The sequence below is a fragment of the Heterodontus francisci genome, chromosome 26, assembly GCF_036365525.1.
Source record: "Heterodontus francisci isolate sHetFra1 chromosome 26, sHetFra1.hap1, whole genome shotgun sequence".
Taxonomy (NCBI): domain Eukaryota; kingdom Metazoa; phylum Chordata; class Chondrichthyes; order Heterodontiformes; family Heterodontidae; genus Heterodontus; species Heterodontus francisci.
In genome coordinates, this window is record NC_090396.1 from 47176477 (window position 1) to 47200016 (window position 23540).

At 43.7% G+C, this 23540-nt stretch overlaps 1 protein-coding gene across 4 annotated transcripts in view; it reads left to right on the plus strand.

The window, feature by feature from the left end:
• The window catches only part of ccdc57 (coiled-coil domain containing 57), a 199656-nt gene that overhangs the window by 46022 nt on the left and 130094 nt on the right, over positions 1-23540 (plus strand). For all 4 annotated transcript variants that reach the window (XM_068058163.1, XM_068058165.1, XM_068058166.1 and 1 more), the window contains exon 6: positions 9716-9790. In XM_068058163.1, coding sequence (XP_067914264.1) covers positions 9716-9790 — 75 coding nt within the window. The remainder of the gene's footprint in view (positions 1-9715; positions 9791-23540) is intronic.

The following is a 23540-nucleotide window of genomic DNA, read 5'->3' on the forward strand; positions in this document are numbered from 1 at the left end:
TACAGGACTCGAGACCAAATCCAGGCTACTGGAATAAAAGTGTGAGGATTCTATTTGAAATGGGTTTGGACGTTCTTTATCGTGTTCATGATGGATGTGGGCTTACAACTGTCCCTAATTTGGCTCTAATTGGTAGCCTGATTCAGATGTTCAGATGGTTGGTGTGAGAAATTGATGTTTTTCAGAAGTTGGATCTGAAACACATTGGGGCAGAACAGAAGGAACTTGATGCTAACAGATAGTGCCTGAACTGGAAGAGTTTCATTTCCTAGCACTAACATCCCGAACGCTGATCATCTCAAAAACAGATGAACATGAATGAAATTAACTGCATGAACTGGAAATAAGTTTGAAAATAGGTAGCAGAATATGTTGATAAATATGCAATACTCTGGCTTGGTGGGGTGAATAGTGTAGAGTTCTACAAGGGTGTGCTCTGGATTTATTGATTACTGGATTTGTAAATGACATGGAAACGAGTGCTTTTATTGATAGCTTGGCTCCATCAGTGATCTCTGTGTCCAGGTGCCCAATTGAGTGCTCTCAAGGCCATTTGGTGTGGATTTCCCCTTTTTCCAATGCCAGTTTAAATCTGGCATCCAGTCAAGGGGATTTCCAGTGTCCAGCATTAGTGATATCATCAAGCAGAGTAAGCAACCAATCACAGTAAAGTCTTCTCACAGACAGCAAACCAGGAAGAAAAATGCACTGAATCTATCTCACTTTTTTTAATAAAAGCAAAATGCTGCGGGTGCTGGAAATCTGAAATAAAAACCAGAAATGCTGGAACCACTCAGCAGGTCTGGCAGCATCTGTGGAGAGGGAAGCAGAGTTAACGTTTCGGGTCAGTGACCCTTCTTCGGAACTGACAAATATTAGAAAAATCACAGGTTATAAGCAAGTGAGGTGGGGGTGGGGCAAGAGATAACAAAGGAGAAGGTGTAGATTGGACAAGGCCACATAGCTGACCAAAAGGTCATGGAGCAAAGGCAAACAATATGTTAATGGTGTGTTGAAAGACAAAGCATTAGTACAGATTCGGTGTTAACGGCCTGAATATTGAGCAGCAGCAAGTGCAAACCTGAAAAAAAACAATGGGTAAGCAAACTGAACAAACTAAGATGAAATGAAATAAATGCAAAAAAAAGATTGTAAAAAATGTAAAAAAGAAAAGAAGAAAAAATAACTAAAAACTAAAGTAAAATGGGGGGCTGTCATGCTCTGCAATGATTGAACTCAATGTTCAGTCCTGCAGGCTGTAGTGTGCCTAATCGGTAGATGAGATGCTGTTCCTCGAGCTTGCGTTGATGTTCACAGGAACACTGCAGCAATCCCAGGACAGAGATGTGAACATGAGAGCAAGGGGGAGTGTTGAAATGGCAAGCAACCGGAAGCTCGGGGTCCTGCTTGCAGACTGAGCGGAGGTGTTCCGCAAAGCAGTCACCCAGTCTGCGTTTGGTCTCCCCAATGTAGAGGAGACCACATTGTGAGCAGCGAATACAGTATACTACATTGAAAGAAATACAAGTAAATCGCTGCTTCACCTGAAAGGAGTGTTTGGGGCCTGGGATAGTGAGGAGAGAGGAGGTAAATTTTTTTATTTCACTTTATGTAAAATTTTTTATTGTAATTGGGACATACACATAGGATTAAGCTGGAAGGTAAAATATCATAAACTTTTCTTTAGAAAAAATCATCAATTTTTTTAATCATGGTGAAATTTGACATTTCACAAATATAAAATTAGATTTTCAGGAGCTGCGAGGCTGTTCAGCAGTAATTATGATAGTCCACAGTTAAAACCCATTTACACCTCATTTAACAAGGTGTAAACATTTCAAGGGTTTTTACAGCAAAACTAATATTGTAAAAGAGCAAGTACTCTTTAGTTCTGTGATTTCTACTTGATTGCAGCATATGCTACGACGAAATGTAGAATCATGGACAGCTATTTCTGGATTTCCGTGTTTAACTGTGCATGTGCGACTCCAGAAATTGCTGAAGTGAAGTGAACTAAGGGAAACCTTGTAACATTCTGTACCAAGGCCTCCAGAAAACCTTTGACAAAGTTCCTCATTAAAATCTACAATCTAAGTTTAAAATAGCAGGAGATGAAATGTGGTCTGCGAAAACGAAACTAGCTTGAGAAGTAAACAACAGTTACTTTATTAGGGGAGCAAAGCTAGGCAAAGGGAAATGGGTAATAATGGTGAACACTGACAGTTTTGCTGTCAACAAAATAGGGTCAGTAACTCATCCTCAATTTCAGTTCTGATATCACCCTTTTAGGGTTCACATCTCTTCCCTGCTTTCTTACTAATGTGATACTGGAAGATTTTCTTACTGCTATATTTAGCATCTGCAGTTGTGCTTATTCCAGATTTCCTTTTTCCCATCCTTTTAAGATGTTTATGAATGTTCCTTAACCATTGGTTTCCCTCTTGAGCTTCTAACTCAAGGATTTCTAAACTTCCTCAACTGAAATGATAAACAGTTCATTTCAACAATTTGCTTCAAGCTCTTTCCTCATTGCCTTGAACTTGTCCTTCTTAAAAATTGTATACCTCTATCTTTATCCTTTGGCAGTTGTGAATCCCAGATCACATTGTGACAGAAACGACACCTGCCAGAAATGAGACATATTAATTTTGACATATGGAACATTGTTTTTGAACTGTTACTGGACTTGAAATAACTTGTTTAAAAAGACAACATCAGTGGCTGAAAACATGGCGGCACATTTGCATTCTAAAAGACAGTTGCCTGGAGAAGACAATGGGAGTGGCTCCCTGATTCAATTAGCCGGATGGATTTTGATCAAGAGACATTATATGTCATTGAGCCAGTATTCCACCCCATTCCCCCACTGAGAGTGTCTGCTAAGCTTGAAGGAATGCACAAAATCGCGCAGGAGGTGTTGTTCCAAATAAGGAGCTAGTCACATGACTAACCTGCTGGTCAACTTAGAGTTGTTTGAATTGTGCCACACAGAAAAGAGAGACTGCAATTTGAAGACAGAAGAGAAGGAAGGTCTCTCCCTGTCTCTCTTTCTCTCTCAAGCAACATTCCAGGGACCTACGGAAGTAACTTAAGCCTCAGGACAGAAGACCAGCGAAACAAGTGAAAGTGTGCACTGGGTCCCAACAAGAACTGCAATCAAAGACTTTGCATTAAACCCAAAGCCAGTAACTGAACTCCAGCTATTATTTCAAACCTTTTCCCTTCTTTCTCTTCCTCTGTCTCTATTTGTGTGTGTGTGTGTTTATCGCGTATGCATTCTAGCCTGGTTGCGTCACGAATTTTTAGTAGTTTTAACTGAATTAGAGTTTTGAGATTAATAAACTTTCTTGTTCAAATCTGAGAAAACCTGTCTGGTTGATTTCTTTACCATTGCAATTAGAGAACAGTGAGCAAGGACTCACTGAGAGGGAAGCTAAAACATGGTGTTTTAAAACTTAAACCCTGTTATGGCCAAACCAGGAAGAAGCTGAGAGGGGTGCCCGAGACCCCTTTCTCACCTGGTTATAACAATGTCAAACTTAATAATGTGATCGCTGCCATTCCAGGAATGCTACAACTTCACTCTCTACACACTATCTAAATAGCTATTACCAAGTCAAGTTGAAAGCTGGGCTTGTGGCTTATCTTTTGGATTGGAAGATGAAGAGTTATTGCATTACATATACTAACTAAAACACCTATGAATTTCCAATGTATATTCAGTTGATTGAAATTCTCTTAAGTATCAGCTGTGGTCCAGTTGTGGCAGTCTCTCCTCTGATCAGAAAGCTGGGGTTCAAGTCCTACTCCAGAGATTTGAGCACATAATGCAGGCTGGCACTCCAGTGCAGTACTGTCGGAGGTGCCGTCTTTAAATGAGATCATAAACAGAAGCCCCTCTGCATTTTCAGGTACTGCCCTCTATCATAAACTATTAACACCATTAGGCATTGTATAATTAAAGAAAAATACACCTTTTATGGTTCAAATTGACTGAAGTTGAGTCAATGGGAAACATTTGCATAGGCTGTTTTAAAATAGCCTGGGAGAGGTGAAATATCAGATCAATACCCTGGCCAATTTGGAAAAAATAATCTGAAAAATTTTCTATTTGCTTAAGTGATTAAAACTAGCCCTGATTTAATGGTATTGTTACAACCGAGGTGGGAGGAGTGCACTGTCATTTCTAGACCCACTTCTCCGCAGGTCACAACATATGTTGCTAAAATGTTTACCCAGTTACCGATTCAGTCAATCAAAATCTCTACTCTTTTTATCCTAGAACAAAATACACCAACCAGGTTTCTTTAATAAACAACAAAATTATCAGTTCATTATCAAACAAAGCTTATCCAGTACCGAAACAAAGCATTAACACACATTGAAATATGAAAGTTCCCTTTTTTAAATTACCCCCCCCCCCCGCCCCACACACGCACACGCCCGCACTCGCACACACACAAAAAAAATACAGAAATTCTGTCTACGGAGTTCGGTTACCAGAAAAAAGAATACTTTGGCCAAATACTTGCTAATTCTGGAAGATGAAAGAGAAAATATGGAAGGAAGTCAGTTGTTCCTTGTGGTCTGGCATCCGGGTATACGGAGATGGGTCACTGGGATCTTTTCAGAAGCAATTCGTTCTGGAGATGTCGAGGAATCATCTGGTAGGCTTTTTAGGAGACATGTGGCTTCAGGCGTTTCAGCCAACACACACTTGAATTGCAGAGTTTTTCCGAAGACAGGAGGAAGGAGGAGCTGACACGCTGGCCTTCACAGGGCCTCTTTAGATAGGTGCAGGCAAAATGAGCTGGGGTTTCTTTTTCCTTGGCGGGCAAAACACCAACTGTCTTCAAAACAGTTCACACCCAACTGAACCAAAACAATACCCCTGAAGCAAAACTACAAACAGAAAGTCAACCTCCTGACCTCCATAAGCCTTGGAAAGTGGCTTCTCTGTAAACATCTTCCCCAGGTCACCAAGGTTTATGTTGTGTATTGAGCTTAAAGCATATGATTTCCAGCAAAGTTTGTTTTCAAACAACATCAGTCCAGTTTAGACAGGCATCAAGATCAGCGCAGGCTTGGAGGGCCGAATGGCCTGTTCCTGTGCTGTACTGTTCTTTGTTTGTTGTTTGTCATTCTTTGCATCTCAGTGTCCTTTCAATGAACAGTAAAACAAAGTCCAGCATTTATAAAATCTTCAGCCTTCCAATGAATCCATCTCCACAATTTAAATATGAGCCCCCCCCAAAAAAACTAAACAAAAATAAAGATGCATCTTCATAACAGTATATGAGGTGATCATCCCTGATCAGAAACATGAACTCATTTCATGGTCTATGCTGGGTTAGCTGATTTCAGCAAGTGTACCATAATTGGCCTCTGTGCCAGTACATTAGGAAATGAGACATTCCTACTCTGGAAGTTTGCATGTGAACATTGGATGATAGGATTAGGTTTAATTATGATTTCTACCCATTCCTCCTCCCCAGGTTCAAATAGTTCACCATTGCTCTTGGTCATGGGTCACACAAGATTTGATAGCCACTTGAGTTAGGACAACTGACATGCATCAAACTCAATTCCTTCAGGAGCGGAGAAGAAAATTGGGGAAGCAAAGTTTTTTTTAAAAAAATCTACATTTTTTTTTTTGCTCATCAACATCTATGTAGCAATGAGTATTATTACAACAACAGGAGGCAGAGGGTGATACCGCAGGGATGGGTGCTGGGACCCTTGCTGTTTGTAGTGCACATTAATGATTTAGACGTGAATATAGGAGGTATGACCAGTAAGTTCGCAGATGACATGAAAATTGGTGGTGTCGTAAATAGTGAGGAGGAAAGCCTTCGATTACAGGACGATATAGATGGGCGGAGCAGTGGTAAATGGAATTTAATCCTGAGAAGTGTGAGGTTTTGCATTTTGGGAGGACTAACAAGGCAAGGGAATATACAATGGATGGTAGGATACTAAAAGTACAGAGGGTCGGAGGGACCTTGGTATACTTGCCCATAGATCACTGAAGGAAGTAGCACAGGTAGATAAGGTGGTTAGGAAGGCATATGGGATACTTGTCTTTATTAGCCAAGGCATAGAATATAAGAGCAGGGAGTTTATGATGGTGCTGTATAAAATGCTAGTTAGGCCACAGCTGGAGTACTGTGTGCAGTTCTGGTCACCACACTATAGGAAGGATGTGATTGCACTGGAGAGGGTGCAGAGGAGATTCACCAGGATGTTGCCTGGGCTGGAGCATTTCAGATATAAAGAGAGATTGGAAAGGCTAGGATTGTTTTCCTTAGAGCAGAGAAGACTGAGGGGGGATCTGATTGAGGTATACAAAATTTATGAGGGGCACTGATTGATTAGATAGGAAGAAACTTTTTCCCTTAGCGGAAGGGTCAATAACCAGGGGCCACAGATTTAAGATAAAGGGCAGGAGGTTTAGAGGGGATTTGAGGAAACTTTTTTTCACCCAGAGGTGGTTGGAATCAGGAACAGACTGCCTGAACGGGTGGTAGAGGCAGGAACCTCACAACATTTAAGAAATATTTAGATGAGCACTTGAAACGCCATAGCATAAAAGGCTACAGGCCAAGTACTGGAAAATGGGATTAAAATAGTTAGGGGCTTGATGGCTGGCACAGACTTGATGGGCCAAAGGGCCTGTTTCTGTGTTGTATAACTCTATGACGTTATGACTGTAACAACAAATATTTAACATAATGAAACATCCGAAGGCCCTTCACAAAATGACACTGTCACTTAGAATAATATTAGTTCAGATGACCAAAAGCTTGGTCAAAGAGGTAGGTTTTAAGGAGTGTCTTAAAGGAGGAAAGTGAGTTCAAACAGTGGGCTGAATTTTACTGACCCCTCAACGCTGTGGGTCGCGACGTGGAAGCCGGTAACATTCTGTGGGGAGAGGCCCTCCTGGACCCGCAACGTTGAGAATGGGCTGCTGCATATTACTGGCAGCGGGGTGACCTCGGTGCGGCCGCCCTGCAGCCTGGTGGCGGGCACTTCATCTCCACATGCAAATTAATGTTAGTAAGATGTAACTGTACTTACCTGCAGGCGGCGGCCGTCCCACGCTGATTTTACGGCCGTCATTCGTGTTCCGCGCACCTTCGGAACTCCGCACGGCGTTCCAAGGTGAGAACCTGTTGGTGAAGGGGAAGGAATAAGATTTTCACGGCGGGAGGAGTGGGGAAATCAATTTTTATTGGATGTGGGAATGGTGGGAAGGGGTTATAGGCCAAATGTTAGAGGTTTGGGGGGTAAAGTTCGGGTAGGGAAAAAGTTGATCATTTCGGGCATTGAACTGACCATTGAAGATTGGGGAAGGGCCATCCACATCATTATTATTTTTTAATAAACATTTAAGAATGCTGCATCTTTAAAAGTAATTCTAAGGGCTTAAAGCCCTTTAAAATGGTGCCCTGTGCAGAGGGGCCAGACGCCGTTGCTGGGGACACAGAGGCAGCCCCAGCACAGTCATCGGGGGTGGCTGCTCTGTCCGCTCCATTTAAATGAGCCCCTGCGCACAATATTGTGGGGGCTCCTCGGCGGCACTTGTGTGTCGGAAGGCCACCGAGTTGACAGCACCATCATGGAGCGCAGCACGCTGATAAAATTCAGGCCAGTGTTGTGAGGGTATTCCAGAGTTTTGGGCTGAGGCTACTGAAGGTGCAGTCACCGATGATGGGATGATTAAAATCGGGGATGCTCGAGGCCAGAATTAGAGCAGCGCAGAAATCTTGGAGGATTGTGTGACTGGCAGAGGTTGCAAAGACAGGAAGAGGTGAGGCCATGAAAGGATTTGAAAACGAGGATGAGTATTTTATAATCAAGATGTTGCTTGACCAGGAGCCAACACAGGTCAGTGAGCCCAGGTGTGATAGGTGACTGGGACTTGGCTAAGATGCAGGCAGCAGAGTTTTGCATGACCTCCGGTTTACAGAGGGTAGAATGTGGGAGGCCAGCCAGGAGTGCATTGGGATAGTGAAGACTAGAGGTAATGAAGGCATGAATGAGGGTTTCAGCAGCAGATGAGCTAAGACAGCTGTGAAGTCAGGTGAGGTTATGAAGGTGGAAATAGGTGGTGTTAGTGATGCTGCGAATCTGAGGTTGGAAGCTCTTCTCTGGGTCAAATGTGACACCAAAGTTGCAAACAGATGGGCTTACTTTCAGACTGTTGCCAGGGAGAGGAATGGAGTCAGTAGCTAGGGAACAGAGTTTGGAGAGGAACTGAAAAATGATGACTTAATTCTTCCCAATAGTTAATTGGAGGAAATTTCAGTACTGGATGTTGGATAAGCAGTCTGATAGATTAGCAACAGTGGAGGAATCGAGAGAGGTGGTGATGAGGTAGAGCTGGGTGCCGTCAGAATACATGTGAAAACTGATGCTGTGCTTTCAGATGATGTCACCGAGAGGCAACATGTTGATGAGAAATCTGAGGGGGCCAAGGATAGATCAGAGATCAAAGATGGAGATAACGGTGTGGGAGCAGGAAGAGAAGCGATTGCAAGTGAATCTCTGGTTACGATTAGATAGATAAAAAAGGAACCAGATAATAACAGTCCCACACAGCTGGATGGCATTGGCAAGATGTTGGAGAAGCTTGGTGTGGTCAACTGTGTCAAAGGCTGCAGACAGATCAAGAAGGACGTGGAGGGAAAGTTTACCTTTGTTACAGTCACATAAGATGTTCTTTTGTGACTTTGATAAGAGCTGTTTCAATACTGTGGCAGGAGTGGAACATGACTGGAGGGATTCAAACATGGAGTACCCAGAAAGATGGGAATGAATTTGGGAGGTAACAACACATTCAAGAACTTTTGAGAGGCAAGGGAGGTTGAAGATGGGATGGTAGTTTGCAAGGCAGGTGGATTCAAGGTTTGTTTTTTTTGAGGAGAGGATTAATGACAGCAGATTTAAAGGAGAGAGGGACAACACCTGAAGAGAGAACCATTAACAATATCTGCTAACTTGGGGACCAGGCGGGGACGTTGGGTGGTCAGCAGTTTAATAGGAATAGGATTGAGCAAGTTGGAGGTGGGTCTCGTGGACAAGATGAGCTCAGATAGGGCTTGAGGGGAGATGGGAGAAAAACTAGAGAAAGATGCGAGGTTAGGACAGAGAGGAGATTAGAGGAGGTTTGGCCAGGTGGGCTAGCAGAAGGGAGGGATGCGGCAGATCCAGCTGATCGTCTGGTCTTGATCTTATTGACAAAGAAGTCCATAAGTTCCTCTCACTGGACCAATGGGGTCAAATAGTCTGTTTCTGTGCATACACTCAATGTAACTCGATATAACTTTTTGTTGGAAGCTCTTGACCTGTTGCTGGCAGATTTCGGTCACTGAGGATCGTCTGCTGATCTCAATTAGTGTATGGGTATAAAAAATTATTCATCATTTCATGACATCTTTTCAACTAATCATACTTAGATTTTTGGGTAAAATATGAACTGATTATTATTGCAGTAACTTTATATTCCATCATGTAGCAAAGTTCCTTTGTCCAGGACAGAAGGGATTGCAATGCGTTAAGGCCTTAAAAGCTGTGATTTTTGAAATGTTATTGACCTTACAAAATGGAATCGAAGCTTTCATTTTCTTGCAAAGTTTTGGATTGGATAAATCTCTGAGTGATTCTGTATGCACAGGAAGTTTTGTATATTTTAAGTTTCTCTTTTGTCTATCAGGATAAAGGAACTAGAGGACAAAGTCAATAGAATGGAAAATAACTTGAAAAAAGAAGAAGAAATATTCCAACGCAAGTAAGTAAACTTATTAAAATTCATATTCCTGAAGTCATATGTTGGTGTGCATCATGTGAAATGCAGAATTCTCATGTCACAGCCCAGAAGAAATGGTCTGACTTTAAAAAAAAAAAATCACTTTTAAAAATGTCAAGTTTGTTTTGAAAACGGCCTCTATTCCCATAAATATTAATATTCTGGTCAAAATACATTGCCTATGATTTTAAAAATGTCAGCGTGTAGCAAGCAAATTAGAGGGGCAGGCTGCAGTGGAAATCTAAATTATGGTGATCGGGGAGGAAGTTCAAGGTGCTTATTACAAATAATTCCTGAACATTAGTTATGTTAGCAGATCCTACTTATGTAGGCTGGCAATTCCCAAAGTAGTTTTCATATTTGCACAGTCACCGTATTACTAGTGGCCAGATTTTTCTGCATCAATGAGTGCAAGGCTGTCAGTGCTTGCCATTTTTACTGGGTAAAACTGACGGCTACTTCTGCACCCACACATGCACTGTTAAATGTAGAAATCCAAAGGTTGCTGTCAGTGATACCCTGATCTTCCACAGGCTGCGCTGTTGTCTTTGTTGATAGGATTTGCACAGAGATTATTGTAATGGTGTCAAATTAGACGACACACTCTTAATGCTCTAAAGACAGATGAAAAGTTAGACTTTGCACAACCAGGAGCAGCTGAGCTTTTAATAGCCTAGTAAGTGATGATTACTGCTGAACAATTTATCTGATTCTGAGTAAAATAGTTTTACAAGTGTAGAGTCTCATTCCATCAGGAAAATTAATGTTTCAGATTTTAAATCCATAATTAAAATAATTGTTTTAATATCTTTCCATTTTCCTTTTATATCTTTCCTTAATTCCATGTGTAAATCCCAATCTATTTCACTTCCTAATGATTTAAATGTAACTTATTTCCTGTTTTTTACTTCCTGCGTTGCAATCTGAGTGTCTCAGTAAGGATTCTTCAGTTTGATTGATTGAGGAGTTTTCCTGCTGCTTCTCCTGTTCACAGACATTCATAGTAGGTGCTGAATTCAAACAGACACTGGATGACTGGAGGCCTGGGCTGACATGCCTGCTAAAAGTCTATGGGCAACTGTGCACGAGGTGAACAGTGAAAGCCACTCCTTCACTGCTCACAGCAAAGTCCAGGCCTCTGACCTTTATTGTCACTCAATGAATTTTTCTGGTTGTGACAGTGACAATTTAGATTTTTTTTAATATATCCATTTCTCTTTTTTTCTCTGCCTGCCAATTTTGTGTCTCCTCCTGCCATTTATAAAGATGTTGAGTGCTTTCTGGGCAACATTTCATGGACAATGGGAACCACTTGTTATCATTTTTAGTATGTGTCCTGAGACAGTGAGTTGGAGCAGGTTGATGGTAGCATTCATCAGCGGCATGCGTATCTACCCAGTGTCCACACATCGGCAAAGGTCACTGGCTAGCAATGGCTGGTTTTCCTCTCCATCGTCCAGAATCAGTGAAGCCAATTGCTCTACCAACCACCCCATCCCTGCCCTACCCTTGAGATGAATTAATTCAGATGTGAGAGTGAACTCGAAGCCTTCTAGATGTGTACAGTTCAGCTACTTATTGCCTTATCTAACTGAGCTGTTTAGGGAGCCTCAAAAGTTAATGTTTTGCAGCCAATAAACTGAAAATGCCTGAGGATGCTGAGCAGTGTATTAGTGATCTAACAAACTATGCCAAACTTCAGCCAAATTATTGATAAGATTGCAAGAAAAATTTGGTATTCTGTAGAAAGAGGCAAATAAAATCAGGTTTTATAGAAACATTGAAAAATTAACAGAATAATTAACAAAATAGGCCATGCAGCCCATCGTGGCCATACCGGCTGAGGAAGTGCTATCCAGCTTAATCCCACCTTTCACTCTTGGTCCGTAGCCCTGTAGGTTACGGCACTGCAAGTGCATGTTCAAATGTTTTTTTTAAATGCATTAAGGCTTTCTGTCTCTACCACCCTCTCAGGCACTTGCGAGGCCTCAGTGCCACGATGGATAGGCAGACATGATCGGCGCTTGATGGGGGAATTGGGGGGAGTGGAGTCCATTGTTGGCCTGCAGTGCTCTGTGTTCTGCATGGTTGGACTTGGTTTCGGGTGGTCTGCATGGGTGGGCTTGGTGTTGGGTAACAGTACCAGGTGGCCTTGGCTGGTTGGCACACCTGCGTTTGGTCTCCAGTGACAGTAACAGGTGGGCTGGGTCTCAGGTGGTCGGCACGGGTGGCCATACAGTCAGGTCGTCTGTACGTGTGGCCAAACTGTTGGGTGAGACGGTTGGGCGGCCATACTATCGGGTGAGGGGGTTGGCTGTCAGAAAGGGTGGGCACTGAGGGCCATCAGTGTGTAAGTTGATAGGAGCATAGGCAAAGCTGCCAAGGCAACTTCGTCTCTGCAAGGACAGCACTCTGGAGGCCTACTAATCACCTGGCGTGGGTCTCATACACCCTGTTTTTGTGAACCCCCCTGGTGTGATGCAGCACCTCCAATGGAGGGAGGGCCAAAAGGCAGTTGTGTCTGCTCATGAAGCTCCATGACAAGAGCAACAGCAGCCAAACATGTCAAGAAGGGCCCATCTGTGCCAGAGAGCGTACTGGGCTTGCCTCAGCCACCTCCAAATGTCCAAGTGGCATTGTCAGCGAAGATTGTGGTTCTCCAGGGAGGCCGTCACTGACCTATGCAGCATGCTGCAGGACAAGTTGTGACCTGTGGGATCCGGTGGTCACAGTGGCACTTAATTTTTACACGTCTGGATCTTTCCAGGGATTCATGGGGACATGTATAGGTTCTCCCAGGCAAAAGCCCGCTGCTGCACTAAGGAGTGACCAATGCCCTGTTCAAGAGGGCTGGCGACATATATACTACCAGACCAAACATAACAGTCAGGCACAGTGGGCCATCGGACTTGTGGGGGGGTGCCATTGCTGGATTCCCCCAGGTGCAAGAGGTGATAGACTGCTTGCACGTGGCCATCCAGGCTCCCATAGACCAGCCAGCTGTTTTCATCAACAGGAAGGGCTTTCATTCCATCAATGTTCAACTGGTCAGTGACCACTGAAATGTTTCCAGCAGGTGTGTGCCTGCTTCCCGGGAAGCAACCACGACGCGTACGTACTTCAACAGTTCCAAGTGCCGCAGCTTTTCAGGCCCCCATTCGCCTTCAGGAATGGACAATCAGGGACAAAGGCTAGCCATTGAAGACATGACTATGGATGCCTGTGAGGAACTCTTGCACTGCAGCAAAGGAGAGGTACAACACTTGCCATGGCTCCACCTGAGCGACCATCGAACAAGCCATTGGACTGCTAAAATTGAAATTCCGGTGCCTGGATCGATCTGGGTGGAGCCCTGTAGTATGCCTCAATGAAGATCTTGTGTATTGTGGTGGGTTTTTTTATTCATTCATGGGATGTGGGCATCGCTGGCTTGCCCAGCATTTATTGCCCATCCCATATTGCGCAATCTAGCTCTGCAGAGAGGGGAGGCCTTGCCTGAAGAGGACAGGATTGATTGTCACTCCTCAATCGACGAAGAGGACACAGAGGGAGGCTAATGAGTAGGCAGCATTGGATGTTGAAGCCCTTGCATCGGAGCCCAGGCACATTGAGTGATGGGCTAAGGAGGCAAGAGACAGCTTCCAGCCACTGTGATGGCCTCTCAGAGTGAAAGCAATAAAGACTTGCCTGAAAGCATCCAGCCTGTTGCCTCCTTTCTATTTGGTTTCCATGCCTAGTACCCAGTTTAACCATGCACTCTAGCCCAATTGAGAAACTTGCCAAAGGAGGGGTGTGCTTACCCTGGCAGCCCACTATGGGAGTAGGGCGAAGTCAGCATCCCACAATTAAGGCATGAAAGAATAAGCATTTTCCACAATTAAGTCAACTTCAAAAACGGAAAAACTTTACAACACAAAACAAATGGCACATGTCAAGCATCTGTGAAACCCCAAATATGTCTAGGGGTTTTTCTTTATATGTTTTTGAGTGCTTTTATGACCACTGCACTAGCATTTGGGGTGGAGGCAGGCTGCTGATCATGCTGCCCCTTGGCTTGTGATGACTTCAGCGGGCATCCTCTCGCTGCCTGAGGCCTGGAGGGCCCTGGCCTACTGAGTTGCAGAACTCTCCTCTGGCATTATGGAGTTGGGCTCACTGGTGGAGGGGTTGTAGAACCACTGTCCACACTCGGGGCAGCCGGAGGGGAGCCCCCAAATGTGGAGGTCAGCCTCTCCTTCCTTTCAAGGCTTACTTGAACCTCCCTGCTCCCAGAGAAGGACGAGGAGCTGGAGTAGAGCCCAAGCACCTTGTCCTTCTCTCTCCTTGCCTCTGCTGTGTTGCGCTTGTGACCAAGGCGATGGTATGCAGGTCTGTGGGATCTGGCTCTCTGAGGATGGCCAATCTCTCGACAGAAGAAGCCATGCACTCACATGCCTGAGACATGGCAGCACTCATGGCATGGATGGACTCCTCCAATGTCTGCTCATGGCTTCCTATGGCCTCTGGCATCTCCACCAGATGTTGTCTTACTTCTCTCTGCAACTCCAGCATACCCTGTGCTGATGAAACCTGAGGCTCCTTATCAGCCTGAGGCTCAGCATGGGTCTGTCCACCCACAATCCACTGAATAACAGAGCCCTCAGCTGTCTCGACCTCAGCCAGCTGCTCAGACACGTGTGTGATGCTCTCATCAGCTTGTGACCCTGATTCTAATGCCAAGCACAAATGCACCAAGGTGAAAGTATTTGTGCTGGTGGAAGGTGCAGAAGAGTCATAGGACCTGTCATCTTCTGACTGCTGCTCCTCATGGGTTGACTCTTGTTCTCCCTTCTGATGCAGTCTCTCGCAGATGTCAACCTGCACGAGAAAACACAAACATGTGTTGGTTAGGCTGTACTGATCTTGTCATAATATCCATGCATGATGTGGATCTCCAGAAGTATGTTGATTTGAAAACAATGCTCACTCTCTTGCACAGAGACTGCACAATCACCATCCGCTATTGAGCGGCTGCCCTGGCTCCCCGCTAACTCCAGTGCTTCATTCTCAGCTGCTGAGAGAAACCTTATGTCTGCAATTCCTCCGGCAGTCCACAGGGTCTCCCTGTTATGGGCCCGCTTGTCCTGCAAATAGAAAGTGGGAGACAGTAATACATCGCAGGAAGAGCTACAGGACAGTTGTGCTAGTGGCAGCCCATTGTCCCCTGCTGGGGTTTCCTATATGGCTCATCCCCACATCAGCTCTCTGGGGAGGTGATGGGGTGAGCTTCATAAGATAATGACCTGTGGCAAAGATGCAACCATGCATCTGGCAGGATGTGGTGATGCCTAACCCCCTTCACCTACGCATTTGTGGTGCATCCTTCCCCATGTCGTGCTGCCTGCTGCATAGCCACATGCAAACTCTAAACAGGAGAGTTGTATGGTGTGCTCAACTTGGCAGACCGAAGGAAGTTGTTGACTCTCTTTTCCTGCATTGTACCCGTGTTCAGGAGGTGATCCCACGGCTGCTAACCTCCTCTGCGATCACCATCCAAGTTTGCTTGGAATCTCCAGGGAGGCATTGTTAAACCATGGGGCCACCCAGTGTCTTGCCTCTGCCATCCTGCAGCATCTTTGTCGGAGTGGGGTGGGGGGAAGGGGTCCAGGAGTCACTCCAACACCAATTTCAGCAGTAAACCACAAATGACTAAAGGCAGCAATGAAAGCAGGGCTGGCAGGGCTTTAAATATGGCACCAGCACCTACTCCAGAGTCATCCAGTGCCGTATTCGGCACCTCGAATCCTGCCTCCAGCACGTAATTGGCCAGCCCCTCGCCTCCATTATTATAATTGGCCGCCTGCCATGTGATTGCAGGTCTGCTGCCAGAAGCTGCAACCGGAACGCTAAATTCAGCCCATATAGTGATTTTTACATCCTTGACATGTTCTTGAGCACTTCACAGCCAATGTAGCTGTATACATAGGCGGTGGAGGCAGGAACAGTAGCAACATTTAAGAGGCATCTGGACAGGTACTTGAATGAAAAAGGCATAGAGGGATGTGGAATTAATGCAGGCAGGTGGGATTAGTATATATAGGCATTATGGTCGGCATGGACATGGTGGGCCGAAGGGCCTGTTTCTATGCTGTACGACTCTATGATTCTAAGTCTGGCAAATATAGATAAATGATCAGTTAATCTGCTTTGGTAGTGGTGTTTGAGTGATCAATGTTGGCCAGAACACTGGGAGAATTCTATTGTTCCTTTGCCAATGATGCCATGGGATCTTTTACATTCACCTAAAAGACGAACAGGACCTTGGTTTAATGTTTCTTCAAAGAAAACAACTCTTGACCCCTCTGTCCTTGCAAACGTCCACCCATCTCTAAGCTGTCTTTTCTCTCCAATATCCTTGAATGTGGTGGTGTCTCGCAAATCCGTGCCCATCTTTCCCGGAACTCCATGTTAGAAACCCTCCAATTAGATTTCTATCCTTGTCACAGTGCCAAAACTGCTCTGATCAATGTCCCAAATGACCACCTGTGTGACTGGCAAACTATTCCTCCTCCTCCTTCTTGACCTATCTGCAGCCTTTGATGTGGTTGGCCACACCATCTTCCTTCAATATCTTTCCTCTATCGTCCAGCTGAGTGGGACTGCATTCACCTGACTCCATTCTTATCTATCTAATCAGCCAAAGAATACCTGCTGTGGCTTCTCTTCCCACTCCTGCACCGTTGTCTTTGGTGTCCCTCAAGCATCTATCCTTGATTCTTTCCTATTTCTCATCTTCATGCTGCCCCTTGGTGATTTCATTGTACATGTGAAACCTGACATGTTTTCAATGACAGCAACCAGCTCTACCTCACCACCACCTCTCTCGACTCCTCCACTGTCTCTAAATTGGTACACTGCTTGTCTGACGTCTAGTACTGGATGATCGGAAATTTCCCCCAATTAAATATTGGGAAGACCAAAGCCGTTGTCTTCAGTGCCCGTCACTGACTTCATCCCTCTCCCTGGTAATTGTCTGAGTTGAACTAGACTGATTGCAACCTTGTTGCCATATTTGACCCTGAGGTGCGCTTCTAACACATATATGTCAACACTAAGACCCCTTATTTCCACCTCCGTTACATTGCCTGAGTCTGCCCCTTCCTGAGCTGTTCTGCAAAAACCTTCACTAATGCCTTTGTTACCTCCAGACTTGACCATTCCCAACGCAATCCTGGCTGACTTCCCATCGTGCACCTTGTGTGAACCTAATCTTATCCAGAACTCTGCTCCTTAAGATGTTCCTTAAAGCTTTCCTCTTTGACCAAACGCTTGGTCATTTGTCCTCACATCCCTTGTGTGACATGTTGTCAAATTTTGTTTGATAATGTTCCTGTGAAGTACCTTGGGATGTTTTACTATGATAAAGGCCGTATATAAATTTAAGTTGTTTATCAAGTATCCGATTTCTCACAATGTGATTCTTTTTCAGCAATGCACTGAAGTGACAGCCTTGATTATCTACTCAAATTCTGGAGTGAGCCTTTGACTCATGACCTTCTGACTCGAGAGGTTTCTGGGTGCCATTGAGTCATCCTGCACTGGAATCTAGCTTTCTATCTCAAAGATGAAGTAAAACTGAGAGTGGGTGAAGGGAGATTTAGAAATCTAAAGAGAAAAGTTGAGACAATAGAACAGTGTATTGATTTGGGTAAAGACAAGCAGAGTGGGACAGGTAGGAACAGAGATTTTAATAGTAATACTGCAACAGAGAATAAGGTCCATGCAAATAATAATAAAAGAAAAGCTCCTTATCTGAATGTACAAAGCATTCGCAATAAGATAGATGAACTAGTAGCACGAATAGAGATAAATGGTTAGATCTAATTGCCATTACAGAGACATGATTACAAGATGACCAAGATTGGGGAATAAATATTCCAGGGTACACAACATTTTTAAAAGACAGACAGAATGGAAAAGGAGGAGAAGTAGACCTGATAGTAGAGGATAACATAAGGACAGTAGTGAGAAAGGATCTTGGCTCAGAAAATCAGGAAGTAGATTTAGTATGGGTGGAGACTAGGAATAATAAAGCTCGGAAAATGCTGGTGGGAGTTGTTTATAGGCCCCCTAACAGTAGTTATACCATTGGACACAGCATTAAGTAAGGAATAATTGGAGCTTGTAACAAAGGCAATGTAATAACTGTGGAGGACTTCCATCTTCATATAGACTGGACCAATCAAATTGACAAAGGTGGACTGGAAGCTGAGCTTGTAGAGTGCTTTCATGACTATTTCCTGGAACAATGTTATGCAACCAACGCGGGATAAGGCTGCGTTTGCTGACAACGCAACCACTAGGTGGCGCAGTACTTGCACATGCGCAGATGCACTGTTCAACTGGAACGTCAGTGTCTGCAATGTACAGGAAGTTGCCAGAATTAAAGATGGCGTGGTTCAATTTATCACAGGAAATGCTTATAGCTGTATTGTTCTAGCAAACTAACCTTGATTTAGGTTGGATGGACGCCCAATAATATGCTGCTATGTAGTAATAGGATACTAACTGTAATCCTCAGATCTACTTACTATTCCAGAAACCCTAATAAATACAAAAGGAATTTTATGATTGAATTTCCATTGGAAGATAGTGAATTAGCATCCCGACTGATGGAAAAGGAAATTGGGCAGAGTATAAAATGTGCTGCCAATTCGTTATTGTGATTCGTTTATATGACTGACCAAGACTGATTTCACCTGAACGCAGCTTCTAGCTCCCGCTCCACTGGCCGCTCTCCCCCTCAGCAACTCGCTTTCTCCCCTCCTCCTCCAGGCGCGGCCTGGATCTGGTGGCTGGGGTGAGGGTGGGGGGGAGGCAGGGAGCGAGCAGCCGGAGAGCGGGGCAGGGGATTGTGGGTGGGGTGGGTGGTGTAAGTGGGGAGTGAGTGGCCGGAGAGCAGGGTGGCGCGAAGTGAGGAGTAATCAGCCAGGGGAGTGGGGTGGAGCAGCGAGTTCTGGAGCGCGCAGCTGAGGGGAGGAAGCGTCGAGGCCTGGAGTGAGCTCCAGCCTCTAAGTCTCCCATTCAGCCGAATTTTGGGGGGGGGGGGGGGGGTGCAGGGGGATACCCGATGACACTTTATCACGCATGCGTGAAGATGGACCAGGTGACGTCAGCAGGCCACTGCGTTGTCGGGAATCACTTTGTAGATTAAAAGAAAAGGCTTGTAATATGGCAAAGAAGAGAAGTCAGCCTAAGGATTGAGACTGTTCTAGAAATCAGCAAAGGACCACCAAAAATTTAATAAAAAGGGAAAAAAAAAGAACATGGTAGTAAACTGGCCAGGAATATTAAAAACAGATTGTAAGAGCTTTTACATGTATGTAAAAAGGAGAGTAGCTAAAGTGAATGTTGGTCTCTTAGAGGCAGAGACAGGAGAAATTATCATGGGGAATGAGGAAATGGCACAGACATTGAACAAATATTTTGTGTGTGTCTTCACAGTAGAAGACACAAATTATGTACGAGAAACCGAAGGTAACGAAGGGACTAGTAAGCGTGAAGAACTTAAGATAATTAATATCAGTAGAAAAAAGTATTGGACAAACTTAAGGGACTAAAATCCAACAAACCCCAGCACCTGATGGCCTACATCCTAAGGTTCTAAAAGAGATGGCTGTAGAAATAGTGGATGTGCTGGTTATGATTTTCAAAAATTCCCTAGATTCTCGAATTTAATGGTCCCAGTGAATTGAAAGTTAGCAGATGTAACACCGCTATTCAAGGAAGGAGGGAGAGAGAAAAATGGGGAACTACAGGCCAATTAGCCTGACATCAGTCGTCGGGAAAATGCTAGAATCTATTATTAAGTCTTAATACTGCACTTAGAAAATCATTGTATGGATCAGACAAAGTCAACATGATTTTATGAAAGGGAAATTGTGTTTGACAAATTTATTAGAGTCAGGGAGCTTGGATTTCCAAAAGGCATTCGATAAGTTGCCACAGAAAAGGTTAATATGCAAGATAAGGGCTCATGGGGTTGGGGATAATATATGAGCATGGATAGAGGTTTGGTTAAGGGACAGGAAGTAGAGAGTAGAGATAAACGGGGCATTTTCAAGTTGGCAGGCTGTGACTAGTGGAGTGCCTCAAGGATCAGAGCTAGGACCTCAGCTATTTACAATCTATATTAATGACTTAGTCTAAGAGACTGAGAGTAATGTAACTAAGTTTACTAACTGTACAAAGCTAAGTGGGAATGTAAGCTGTGAGGAGGTTACAAAGGGGTTGCAAAGAGATATAGACTGGCTAAGTGAGTGGGAAACAAGGGAACAGATGGAGTATAATGTGGGGAAGTGTGAGGTTATTCACTTTGGCAGTAAGAAAAGAAAACCAGACTTTTTTTTTTAAAAGACCTGAAACTTTTAAACGTTAATATTCAGAGGAACTGTGTACTTGTACAAAGAACACAAAGTTAGCCTGCAGGTACAGCAAGCAATTAGGAAGGTAAATGGCATGTTGGCCTTTATTGCAAGGGAATTGGAGTACAAGAATAAGGAAGTTTGTGACAATTGTACAGGGCTTTGATGAGACCATGCTTGGAGTACTGTGCGCAGTTTTGGCCTCCATATCCAAAGAAGGATATACTTGCATTGGAGGCGGTATAGCAAATGTTCACTAGATTAGTTCCTGGGATGAGAGGGTTGGGCTATACTCTCTGGAATTCAGAAGGATGAGAGGTGATCTCGTTGAAACATACAAGATTCTGAAGGGGCTTGATAGAGTAGACACTAAGAGGTTGTTTCTCCTAGCGAGGGAATCTAGAACACTGGGACACAGTCTCTGAATAAGGGGCCGATCATTTAGAGATGAGGAGAAATTCCTTCAGTCAGAAGGTTGTGAATCTTTGGAATTCTCTACCCTAGAGTATTGTGGATACTCCATCGTTGAATATATTTAAGGCTGAGATGCAGATTTTTGGGGATATGGGGAGCGGGCGGGAAAGTGGAGTTGAGGCTGAGGATCAGCCATGACCAAATTGAATAGCAGAGCAGGCTCGAGGGGCCTTATGGTCTACTCCTGCTTCTATTTCTTATGTTCTTATTCAAAGTACGTTGCAGCTGTATGTAAACCACAAGTTCTCAGCTCTTGGCAAGGTTGCTGGTGTTTAATCTGTTGCTAAGTATCTTGCCATGGGGGCGGGACATAGCCACTTATTAGCTGTGCGCAGAATGATGTTGCCATTGAAGCCATTGACGGGATTGTAACTCAAATTATCAGCTGACCCTGCTTTCCAGGAGTTTGAATGGAATGAAAAACATTGGAACAGAGAAATAAAAGAAAAATAAGTCCACTACTTTTAAATTGGCTTCAGACTGTCGCGACTGCCGTGATCATCTTGCTTTTAAGGCCGTAAAATAGGTCAGGTTCTCAGTGATCCACTTTAATCTAGCATTATGCAAACAGTAATTTGTTCAGTAGCTCCCAGATTGACATGGATTACGGTGCTGCCTTTGGCACTTTAAGATTATGCAGTAAGCATTTTATCAAAATAGGTCCTGATTTTTTACAAAAAAATTAATAAAGTAGTTTTATAAAAATTGTTTAATTTTTTGACTAAATTTCATAAAAGCTGAAATCATGGGGTGAAAATATATGGCATATAACAGTTAAATAAACACTGCAGTAGTTTGCTGTGAATCTGAGAAGCCCACCAAGTCTTTGCACAGTATGCAAGGTATTTGAAGATGTCAAGGAGTATATCCAGTGAGTTGCTCAACCATACAGGCGATAAAGGCTCTAGGTTCTGTCAATTTTGTGCTCTTAATTCATCTCAACTGGAGTAGCAATAGCAATGAATCATAGTTGGTTTCAGTCCCTTCCAGTTAATGGGGGGGAAAATCAGCCAGTGTTTCCACTATTAATTGCTATCCAGCAACCCTTGCTGGAAGTGCTTATGCATGGATGTTCAGTGAGATACGTGAGATGACCAGCACCTATAGAACCATATGGCAGCAGGGAAGTTCACACTTCAGCAGAAGAGGTAAGGGGAGAAAACTAACTACACTAAAAATCACCAAGAAGTGTTGTATGTCATTTATACTACCAAAATGAACAAAATTGGCATGAAGAAAAAGCCAAGTTCATGCCTCTGAGCCAGAAGATCACTGATTCAAACCTCACTGAGACTAGACTAGACTGATATTTCAGTGCAGTGCTTAGCCTGGTGTCACGACCAACTTTTATCCTTCAATGAACATCACTAAAAATAAATTATCTGGTAACTTTCTGTACACAATTTAGCTGCTGTGTTTTTCTACATTACAATAGAGACCACACTTAAAGTTCTTCAATGGTTGTCAAGTTATCTTGGGATATCCTGCGGTTGTGGAAGGACCTGGACTCCAATGGTTTGCTGCTTTGATGCTATAAGTGTGCTGTATCACAAAAACGTGGGTTGTGAACCCAGCAACTGAACTCACTTAATGAGTGGTTATATTGCCAAAGGGAGGTGAAAAATCTGAGCTCCCTACCTTCCAAGAAAGTTGGGGGCAGAAGAGAATGAATGACTTACTACTGCATATTTCTGCAGCTTCCTTGATGGTGTTGTTGACAGGTTGTCGAAGCAAGTAATCTGCTTTCTCCTTTGGCCAGGGAATTGTAATTAAAGCGAGGGAAGGAATCAGCAATTTTTAAAAAATGTAAAATTATAGTACAGCAGCAATGTGAATGTCTACTTGTCTGATCTCAACTGTCACATGCATCAGTGTCATCATTCAGTTACCTACCTATTCTACCTTGCTAATTGTTCTGAAATTAACATTCCACTGGCTTGAAGCTTTCTAAAATGATCAAAATGTCAACTGGCTCAGTTCCTAGCACTGTCACCTCTGAGTCAGAAATTAATAAGTTCAAGCACCACTTGAGTGCCTATTCTTAGCTGACATGTAAGCAGTGAGAGTGTTGTGTTGCATTGTGGGAGGTGCCAATTTTCAGATGGAATTTTAAACTGTGGTTCTATCAAGTCAACTTTAAAAATCACTTGTTCTCATAGCGTTCTGACCAACATTCAGCCGTCAACTAACATCACCACTGTTTGGGATAGAAGTGCAATACTGTATTATTGTGCCTCCTGGCTTGCTGTAGTCATGTGACCTTGCCCATGAGGCACTCACTGCAGGCAGCCATCACAAGGCTGTTCAATAAAGACACAGTACAAGCAAGACTGTTGTCTTGTGAGCTCGTAACATGGTGTCAGAGTGCAACTGCGATTGAGTGTTAAAGAGCTGTATAGAAGCACAGCTACTAAAAGAGGAAAACAACAATGTTCAGAGCTGCTGGAAGCCAGAGAAAAGGAACAAAGCAGCAGGCCACAACTGAAAGCACTGGGTAAGGCACAATAGCTGAAAATTTTCCTCACCCGGCACCAGTTGAAATGAAAGGTGATATGAAGCCGAACTGGCAGTTTTTTCACTCACAATGGCAAAATTACAAAATTGGGACAGGTTTAATTAACAAACCAGAGCAGCTATGAGTAACTACACTTTTATCACTGTTGGGAAGAGACTGTTACAAAATTAATTCCACCCTAAATCTCTCCAAAGAACAATAAAAGCACAGAAATTTTGAAAGCCTTGAAGGCACGCTTTGAACACCAAGTGAACGTAACTAATGAATGGTATGTATTCAATATTAGGGCCCAAGGTGAAAAAGAGTTCATTGATCAATATGTGACTGCATTAACACGGCT